Genomic DNA, 11,106 nt, shown 5'->3' on the forward strand with positions numbered 1-11,106 from the left:
GGTGCGTGACTCTCTACCTCCTCCTCTATCGGTCTTGGAGGTTCATGCTTTGAAGGATCAGATGCCATCGATCCTATAAAATAGACAAAGAATAGATCTGCATTAGTGTCACCTTGAATCTATTTAAAGGCCCATGCATGTGATGCAATCTATCTATTTCTAACTATCTAGGTTTAGGACCATCTAAACCTCTGCTTTGATACCACTAAATATGACGCCCATACCTGTCTACTGTGTAACCGAGCAAGAAGTGCCACATTCGGTGCCGGAGCACCCTATCTTGTTTTATTATATCTATTGTAAACTTTTGATGTCATTTAAAACATGTATTCTATGTGTAGATTTTTTTTTTTTTTATATCTTATTTCTGTGGAGACCCGGACAGAGCATTCCCTGTTTTATTAGCATCTGGCGGGTTTCCACTAATCACCTGTTAACATGTCCATATTCATTTCACACATTTCCATATCATATTCTCTTTTATCATATCATTCACAACTATTTATGAGATCTCAAAATGAAGTATCATCTATTGTATTCATATGGAAATTCATAGATAATAAATTACAAGTTTTCATTTCAATCTCAAGTTTAATTACAAGTCTAAAATGAAATACATCATGACTAGACATAATGAACCAAAATACTAGTCTATACATAGGCCCTACCAAAATACAAAAGACTGGTAAGGTGACTCTGGTCGGTGGCAGATCTGGTCGGAACTCTATCCCAACACTATTGTGGTGGCTACTAATCTTCAGTACCTACGCGATGGAAAACCAATGTGCTAAGCATAACGCTTAGTGGTGCATAATATATAATAACAATAATTAAATAATTGAATTAATATCTGCAAATCATAATTTTTGGGTCTTTTACATTTTTATTGCTCTTTGGAAACAATTAACATTATCGAGATCTTTTATGATTACTTATTATACTTTAAATCTTAATTAATTTTTATCAGTACCCAAGGAACCTATAACAAATTATAAAAGTTGGATGCACGGGTGTATACTGGTTAGACAGCCATATGTTTGTCCAGTATACGTCCGTCAAGCACGAGGCCAGTTGTTGGGCACGAGACCCGCTGTCAGGCTCGTAAAGCCAGAAATAAAGTAGGCACAATGATCAGTAAGTAGGCATATAGCCTGTAGAACAATCATACTAGACATATATTATCAGTTCATGATTTTCTCGATAGGCAGTACTGCTATCTATAGTTTCTAATTGGTATACCAATTTATCCAAACTAAATAAATAAGTCTAGGTATACTATGGGCAATTAAACATTTTTAATTATTTTAGCACTATTCACTGTTACTATTTTCTGGTACTGTTCAGTGGTACCATTAATTTCATATTTATAGGACATTAGTCCCAATTTACATATTCATATCATTTTTAATATTTAATTAGCCTTATGAGTATTTTAATCACCATGTATAGCATTTTTTCCATGAACCTTTTTTTAGGTTCATTTTGATGTGTTATTTTTATCTAGGAATTTGACTAGGTTAGGATGTCTATTTGGTCACACTTTCTTCATAACAAATGCTCCTCTATGTTTAAATTTGAATTTCAGTTTTTGAATCACTGAATTTGGGGTTATAGAACTCAAGTTATAGTCAAAATACCATAACTGGTCCCTTTACCTCTAAGCTATCTAGAATTTACAATTCCTAGTTAATAAATTTTAACCAGTCATTTGATCATTTTATGGTCATTTTTAGACTTAGGTTCCTTCACAAGATATGTTCCTCTATGTCTTAGGGATTCCCAGGTACAATTTCATAAATTTTCAAGCTTAGTATAGTGAGTTATGGTCAATGTATTGACCTGGACTCTTAATCCTATAAAGGCAATAGTGAAACTTCAGGGCAGTATGTTTGACCCTCTTTTTAGGGTCTTTACACTTAGAATTTGGTAAAGGTGTCTAAATTAATGTTGTAGCCCTAAGTATCATGTTTCCAGATCATATTGGCACATCTCAAATGGAATTTCCTAGTGGGAGTTATGGCCAAATGAACACACGGATATCAAATGGCATTCTGGGTTCAACTTAACATTTTCCGAATTTCAATTCCTAACTTTGGCTAATATTTTCCCTAGGATGCAATGGTTTCTAGAGCTTGGTCAAAACATAAAAATTGTTTTGCTATGTCTTATAAAACTTTTGGCACTAGTTTCACTGAATTTGTAGCTTTGGAGACCAAGTTATGGTATTTTTTTCCAAAACTGGTCAAGCATACCAAAGGAACAGTATTTTGGACAATTTATGGGTTGGTAGTTTTAGTGACCAAAATTGTGCTAATAATTTGACTTGGTTAAAGGCAAAACTAGGTCAAGTGGTCTTCATGAAAAGTGTAGCCCTATGTCTAAGCTTTCCATTGATGTAAATTTTAGGTCATTTGGACCAGTATAGAGAGAGTTATGACCAAATGAACACGTACTGTTCATTTGGTCATTTTTTTGGTTTTAGTGTTTGGTTATCCGGGTTTGGGTAGAGAATTGGTCATGATTTTGACAAAATTTGGGCAGGATTCCTTCTTGAAAAATGAAGGTTTGGATGTCCCAAAACACCTCAAATTAGCCTCATACCAATTGGGGCAAACCAAAGGGAGATATGGCAATAAAAAGCTACTGGATTCAACAATAACACAACCTGCAGGAAATTAACACTCCCAATTTCAATCTCCTCCTTCTTCCAAACTCCAAATAAGCATATATGACAATTCTATAAGCATCAATCTCAACTCAATTAGGTCAAATTCATGTATTTACATAAGGTTCTCAATCATTTACACAAACTCTAGTTTCCAAAGTTTCAAATTTATACAAACCCTACACAACCAACTCCCAACATTTCAACTCATCAAACATTCTCATGGAACCATTTTTTCATTACTTAAAAGTAACAAAATTCAAGTTCCATGGATGCCCAAAAATCAAGGGTTCTTTCTTTCAAAATTTCTTTTCATTTTCATGATATTTATACTTGGCTAAACATGCTTTTCATGTTTAATAAAGAGAAGAAGAGGGATTAGTGCACTAACCTTACTTGAGCTTTCTAAACTTCAATTTTCTTGCTTCCGATGGGTGTCTATAGCTTCCTTAGGGTGTGAGGAGTATTTTTGGTGAAGGGTGTTAAAGGTTTTGATGGGTAGAAGTTTGGGGAATCAAGCTTAAAAGCTTGAATATCAATGGAGGAAATGGGGGACAAGGGTGCCGGCCATGTAGAGGAAGAGAGAGAGAAAGAGTGGAGAAGAAGATGGAGTTGGTGGGTATATATATATTCTATTGTGTACTTTAAGTTTTAAATTTTCCATAAGCTTTTTTTTTTCTTTTCTTTTCTCTTCTCATTTTCCTAATTTATTTTATAAATTTTAATTTATGTTAATTATTTTATTCTCTAAATTTTTAATTTGACATTTAGGTCAAAATTCACCTCTGGGAGTGAAATGATCAAAATGCCCTTCATAATGCATATCGGGTCATTTTTATTATTTTATACCAATTAATAAATTCTCTAAATTTTTCCTATATTTTCTTTACATTTATTTCTTTAATTTATGCCTCCTCACTATAGTTTAGGTGTAATTTCAGACATTTTGACTGTCTGAATAGACATTAGTCGTTGGAACAATAAAATGTACGGATAACCTATAGTGAAAGCGTTACAAATCCACTGGAAAAACTTATTATTCCATGCATGAAGAGGGATGCCTTCAAACCTTAACCTTACTCTACATTTAAAAGGGAGAGAAAAAGACTGCCATGGACCATAGTTAGAGAACTAAGTGCAAAGCCAAGAGGAGTTTTCCTTGGTAAAAGACTTCATAGTTTCTACTATATCCAATGTTAGCAACAAAGATCACCACCCAAGGGAGCAACCTTAATAGAAAAACTCCTTCAGAAAAAAAAAATGATGCTCTAACAAGTCAATGCTATGTATATTAAGCACTGAAGCGACCATGGATCGAGCAAGCCAGGCCTCATTTTCTTTTGAATCCTCAAGTGACATCGTATAACTGCCACCCATCATATTTTTAGTGTTGGAATCATTTAGAGTGAGGCCTGCATTTGCGAGGGCTTTGTTCTATATTCTCGTAGAGAGGGAGGAGCCATGTTCCTACGCTAATCATTCTTCGAATAAGACTTGTGAGCAAATCTAGATTGAAGAGCTCTCAACTTACAAAAACCAATTCATAACCCATTCAAGTAGCTTAAAAGCTTACGCAGTTCATCCATAGATGGGACTCTAAGGAAACTAAACTTTCTGCCTTTTTTGCTTAGTTTGTTTGGGACAAACACATAACTTATCCTACCAAACTATGAGAAAGACCTTAGAATGGCATGAGCATTCCAGTCCTGAGGAAAGTTATCTAGGTACATTGTTGGAAGGTTTCGATGAAGGAGGAGTAGGAAGAAGGGGGAATCAGTGAAGAGAGGTTTGGGAGTCTGCCATTTTTTCGGTGAATAATTAGTTTATATATATTATTACATTAATTAAAAGAATTTTTAATATATTGCATCATAAAGAATTTTTTTATTTTTATGATTATGAGATATTAAATTTAAGTTTTAGTTAAAATAATCGTAACAAAAGAAAAAGGAGGTCATTGATAATTCCACACTTCTATAGAATTTTAAAATGCTAATTCTTATGTATATGTGGAATAACTATTTTTACATTTTTTGAAAAAAAGAATGAAATTTTATGTATAAATAAATAATAAATACCAATTCCATTTCATAAATAAAATGAAGTGGTAGAGTTCTCCAAAATGGCATTCGACCATACAATTAGAATTTCACTTAACAAATTAGCAGAAAATATGAAAGACTAATCAAAGAGAGGTGTAATATTAATTTTCAGTTATCAAATGGGCAGTTTTTTTTTTTTTAACCTACAAATTAACCGATGAAGAAGACTTAAAATTGAACTAAGTCTAGTTTACGAGAGCTCTGCTTTCTCTCTAAAAATCTCTTGTTTTTTTTATTTTTTTAATTTTTTTCTTTCATCAATTTGATATCATCTTGGGTGGTCAGTGTGAGTTTTTTACTAGTTGCAATCCCCCCTCTTCTTCTTCTTCTTTTTTTTTTTTTTTTTTTTTTTTTTTTTTTTTAATAACTCTCATATTTGGGTTCATTTAGAACATATCTTGAATATATCTCCTCATATATATTATTGTTAATAAATTTTGAATAAATAGATCCTTATATTTATCCTTATTAGTAGATCTTGAGTTTTTGTGTTATTTTCTATACTTTAATGAAGTTATTATGTGTTTTTATTATTAAGATTTTTTTTTTTTTTTGAAGAAGAGTACTCTAAAAGTGTACATCTTCCTATTGATAAGAAATTTAAATTTGAAGGTTATTTGATGGAGTGTACAACCCTTTATCAACACTATTGAATCTTCTAGATTAGGCAAAAGGCCCGTTTTAGCCTCTCAACTATTAGCCAATAATCAATTAAGCCCTTAATTTTTTTTTGGTTCAATCAAACCCTCAAACTTGTAAAAATTAGCAACTTATATATCTCTAGATTTGAGGATTCTTGGTTTTAGCCTCTTAACTATTAGCCAATAATCAATTAAGCCCTTAATTTTTTTTTGGTTCAATCAAACCCTCAAACTTGTAAAAATTAGCAACTTATATATCTCTAGATTTGAGGATTCTTGGTTTTAGCCTCTTAACTATTAGCCAATAATCAATTAAGCCCTTAATTTTTTTTTTGGTTCAATCAAACCCTCAAACTTGTAAAAATTAGCAACTTATATATCTCTAGACTTGAGGATTCTTGGTTTCCAAGAGAAGGCAACTTTTCATCAATAGGTTAAAAGAATAAAAATTTTGTAGGTTTTTAAAAAATTTCAAAAATATTATTTTAAAAAACTATAAAATTTTTCAAACACATTCAAAATTTTAAAAATTTCAAAAATCTTCCATTATTTTATAAAATTTCTTTCCAAACAGAAACTTAAGCTTAGCTACTTTCCTTGGGCATATAAAATCAAGATACACTTCGATCTAAAGATCGAAAAACATTAAAAAATAAAAAGAGGAAAAAAAATTAAAAAAGAAAACCCTGTAATTCCTACAAAACTTTTCATATTTCTCAGCTTTTATTTCATTAAATTATCTGTCATTTAAAAAAAAAGAGTATTAATGAATTTTTTTTTTTAATTTTATCCTTATTTCTGCTAAATATAAAATAATTTCTATAATTTTCTAAAATCCATCTTATCATTTTCCTGTTAACTAAGATTATGTTTGGTACGGCGTAATGTAATATAATGTAATCAATTATATAATGAAATGATTGATTTAATGTAATTATCATTACATTCTTATATTTAATTTATAAAATCAAAATGTATGTAATATATTGATAATTTTTTTTAATATTAAAATTATGCAAGTTTTAATAATAAATAGTAATTACTGCAGTAATTAGTGGTTGAGTTATAGTGGTGATTAAATTGTGGCGGTAATCAGACAGTGATAGCCGTATGGTGATAATTTATGATAGCGATGACAAAAATAAATAATTAAATCAAAATAAATAATTATAATTACATTATTTTTTTAATGTAATAATCATTATGTTAATTAAAATATAATTGATTATGTTAAATAATTATTATTAAATTTTTTTATAAAATAAAATAATTAAATATATAATATAATCACAGTTATATTACACATATAATTATATTATACTAAATGTAATCTAAATGAAATAAAGAATAATTTTTAAAAAATTAAGAAATATTTTATTATAATATATATGATTTAGTTATTTTTTTAATTATATAATGCAAAACTTTAAATGATATATAAAAATAGTCGGAAGGAATAATATTTATAAGTAGTAAGCATATAGAAGATTAATTTTGATAATAATATCAATTTCCTTGAAATTAACATTGGAATAAAGCTGATAATGAGTATTCTGATCATAGTTTGCAAGGAAAATGGATGTAATGTTTTTGGAGCTTCTGAATTTTCGGTTATCATTAGCAGACAAGCTTTGAAACTTTCAATTTATCTGTCACTTTGCATATTTAATTGTATATATGGACGTATTCTTTTTTTTTTTTAGAATAATATATTCATACTTTGAATTAACTTTTATTTATTTTTTATATAATTCGAAGAAAAGTTTCATGAGAGGATTATTAATGTCCACTATAAAAGGAATAATTAATTAATTTTGGAGCATATTCTCACTAAAAACAAAATGGTGGGTCTCATATATACAAGGATATGTATGAGATTTTATTTTTAATTTTATTTCTATTATCAAGCACAGCTGTCTAGCTATCTAATTAATATTTTTTTATTATTATATATATTTTATGATAAATAAAGACATCTAAAGATAGATATTTACTAAATTTAAAAGAAAATTATATAAAAGTATATTTGAAAAGGAGATGATATTCCATTTGAAATGGTATTTCAAATCTTTGTTCTTATTTAAAAAAAAAAAATGAAATTAGGGATCATCACCAGTGGAGCCATGAGCTGTTAAGATGGGAATGAACATTGTTTTAACCAATAATCACACCAATTACTGATGGAACTAATTAAATCAAGAATTAAATTAATTTAAAAAAGAAAGAAAATATTCTAAAAATATTTTGTTAATTTTAAGTGAATTAAACCGTGATTGAACTACTTGAATGATCAATCACTTGATGAGTAGATGGGCCAACTTTAACAATATAATTAATGAATGATGAATTAAAAGATAAATTATATTAAAGTACTCATTTCGCTTCATAAAAATAAATTAATATCTTTTTTTAAAAATAAATTAATAAAATATATTTAATATAATTAAAAAATAAAATTTATTTATCTTTTCATAATATACTATTTACTTACATTATTTCATTAATATTAATAATTAAATAATTCATATTTATGAAATTAATAAATTTTATTTTTTCGATTATAATAAATAAAAATATATTAGTATGAACATGAGAGTCCAGATTTCAATCCCACATTGTACTAAGAAAAATAGAAATATGTAAGTAAATTAATAAATACATTATTATTTTAAAATAAAAAATAACTATAATTTATGACAGATGAAAATGGGAAAATGAGATTATCATTATGGCACATAAGAGAATAATATTATATTAACTAAGCCATAAATTAGCAGTTGGAAACTAAATAAAAAACGTCTTTTTCTCACTCTGGTTAGTTTATATGGAAGTCCAACATGGTTGATTGCAGCTATCTTTGCCTTCATCTCAAGGCTAAAGACACCTATTTTTTTATTTCTTGTGTCTCGTAAGACCCACCTATCTACTAAGAACAGCTTCCAAACCCTTCAAATTCGCAAGGATCACAGTCAAATTAACAAGGTAGATCACCATGGAGAGTCTTCCACGTGAGATCATGCTCAACATACTTTCTAGACTACCTACACCATCTTTACTCAATGCTAAGCTTGTAAACCGATCATGGCAGAACTTAGCTGAAGACCCAATTCTTATTGATCTCCATTTCACCCATATGGCTACAAATAATACTAATCCATGTCTTATCTTACATGGTGACCATCCTATTCAAAACCAGCTCTATGCTTTGTACTTTTATCCTAACAACAGCAATGTTGGGTTGGTGAAAAGAATTTCTCTACCTCCAATACCTGATTTTGACATCGCAGCCTCTTGCAATGGTTGGTTATGCTTATCTAATTCTTCACGGAATACATTCCATTTGTACAATCCTTTCACCAGTGACTTCTTGGAGTTGCCTAATAAGTCCACTCATCAGAATGAAGATGTCTGCACAGTACTTGGATTTGGGATCCAGGCAGAGACAAAGGAGTATAAAGTTCTGAAGATTTCCCATAGCACAGAGAATGTTAGAGGCCGTAGGATTTGTGGATACCCACAATCAAAAGCTGAAATTTTGACTGTGGGCAGCCCAACTTGGAGGAGCTTAGGACAGATATCTTATAATCTCGTTCAGTCTCCAGCACAGATTATGGTTAATGGGAAACTTCATTGGGTTAATTCGCCATTCATCCATCCCCAAGGTAATAACAGACTCATCTCTTTTGACTTGGCAGATGAGAAATTTCGAATGGTTCCAAATCCAGATTCTGCTGGCTTTGAAAGGCATGGTTACCACAGACTCAACTTGGTAACTATAGGAGGATGCCTTTCTGTAGTTCTGAATATCAATTATGGGTCATTTGAGATTTGGGTAATGAAGGAATATGGAGTGAGGCAATCTTGGACCAAAGAATTCAATATTAGTAGTGACTTGCCTAGAGAATTGGAAGAAGAAGAAGTTGATCCTGCCTGTAAAATTTCAAGAATGTATAGAAGGTCATTTACTAGAGTTATATGTAGTGTGAAAAATGGTGAAATATTGCTGCAATACAAATGTAGAGCTTTGCTTTCTTATGATCCAAGGCAGGGGACATTTAAGGATATTAAAATTCCAGGAATGCCAAATATGTTTGAAGCAGTTGCTCATGATGGTAATCTCAATGGGATTGACAGCCTGCTTATTGGTATGTAAATAATGAAGGGGATGCTTCATTTTTTCTGAGAGTTTCATCGGGTTTTAGTATTTCTTTTTTCCTTTATGTATTTTATATTATAAAATTAAATAATCTAATTATATATGGATGATTATATATATATATATATATATATATATATATATATATATATATATATATATATATAGTTTTTTTATTCTTTTTTATATTAACAAAATAATATATCCGATTATAAAAAGCATATTTTATATTAAAAATTATTTATATATTAAATTGAACGGATAAATTTTATCCATCGTCCTTTAACTTTGATGGTTATTTTATTAATATTCTTCAATTTTAATTTATATCATAAAAATCCTCCACCTTTAATTTAACACAATTCAAAATCTCTCAGACATCGTAAGCAAAAAAAAAAAAAAACTTAAGTAAACATGCTTTGTTCGAATAAAAACAATAAAAAATTTCTTTACCTGCCATGTGGTATTTTAACAGTAAAAAAAAAAATCTCTTCTTAGCCCTCTCTTCTCTCTCTCTGGCTAGAAGTTGACATCTCTCTCGCTCTCTCTCCCATGCCTTTATCCCCCCTTATTCAACTCCCACACATCAAACCATTAACAATCAGACCCACTCTCATCCTTTATTCATCATCAAACTCATAAATAAGAAAAACCATAAAATCATACCCACTCAACATGCCTAAACTTATATCACTAGTTACTCCACTACTGTCAATAAAAATAGTATTGTTGCCATCTCCACTGCCTTAAGCTATAGGATTTTCAATATCTTCAACAAATGGAGAGAAATTGTTAGCGATTCCTGACCGCATTCATCGTCAATGAGCTGTTTCATTTCATGTACAAAAAAAAAATATCAATCTCCTTTCCTTTGACCATGCCCATCTCATGTCTCTGCTCCTAGAGTTGAGGTGGCTCAACATCTCCATCTCCCTAAGGTCTCCATGGTGCCATACCATTAGTTACTCCACTATCGTTAATAAAAACAACATCATCGCCATCTATACCACCTTGAGCTATAGAATTTTCAATATCTTCAACAAATGGAGAGAAACTACCAGTGATTCTTGACTGTAATTCTCGCTAATAAGTTATTTTGTTTCATGTACAAAAATACCAATTTCCTTTCCTTTGGTCATACCCTCACGTCTCTCTTCCAAGCATTGAGACGGCTTAACACCTTCATCTCCCCAAGGTCAACATGGTGCCATACTAACGAGAGTCCCTTTTAACTGTTAGTAGTATGCCCTAGAGTATATCATTTTGTATATATCTTGTACATATTTTATTAATAAAAGATAATTTCACTTTTCCGTTTACATAATCTATTTATGTGTAATTGAAAATGTCCATTGATATTTTGTTAGAAATTCTATTCTTAAGTTGTTAAGAATATGAGTGATAGTATTTTTAGTACAAAGTATCATATATTAGTTTACAATCGAGGATACTTCATAAAGGATATGACTTATCTAGAAAGATTGTAATCATGTTTGTTCCCAAATTATTAATATGAGATATAAATAAGTTGGAGTGGTGAGT

The 11,106-nt window shown here is 30.0% G+C and overlaps 1 protein-coding gene across 1 annotated transcript; it reads left to right on the forward strand.

Annotated features, from left to right (window-relative positions):
- The first annotated feature begins 8,400 nt into the window (after positions 1-8,400).
- Positions 8,401-9,561, forward strand: LOC110638801 (F-box protein At3g07870-like). The gene has a single exon (XM_058149365.1). It carries the CDS (start codon positions 8,401-8,403, stop codon positions 9,559-9,561), a length of 1,161 nt encoding a protein of 386 aa, XP_058005348.1.
- The last annotated feature ends 1,545 nt before the right edge of the window (positions 9,562-11,106 follow it).

This window comes from Hevea brasiliensis, chromosome 7 (assembly GCF_030052815.1).
Source record: "Hevea brasiliensis isolate MT/VB/25A 57/8 chromosome 7, ASM3005281v1, whole genome shotgun sequence".
Taxonomy (NCBI): Eukaryota; Viridiplantae; Streptophyta; class Magnoliopsida; order Malpighiales; family Euphorbiaceae; genus Hevea; species Hevea brasiliensis.

What these genes read in the sequence shown, in the direction of transcription:
- LOC110638801 (XM_058149365.1), top strand. Translation starts at nt 8,401, where the DNA reads ATGGAGAGTCTTCCACGTGAGATCATGCTCAACATACTTTCTAGACTA.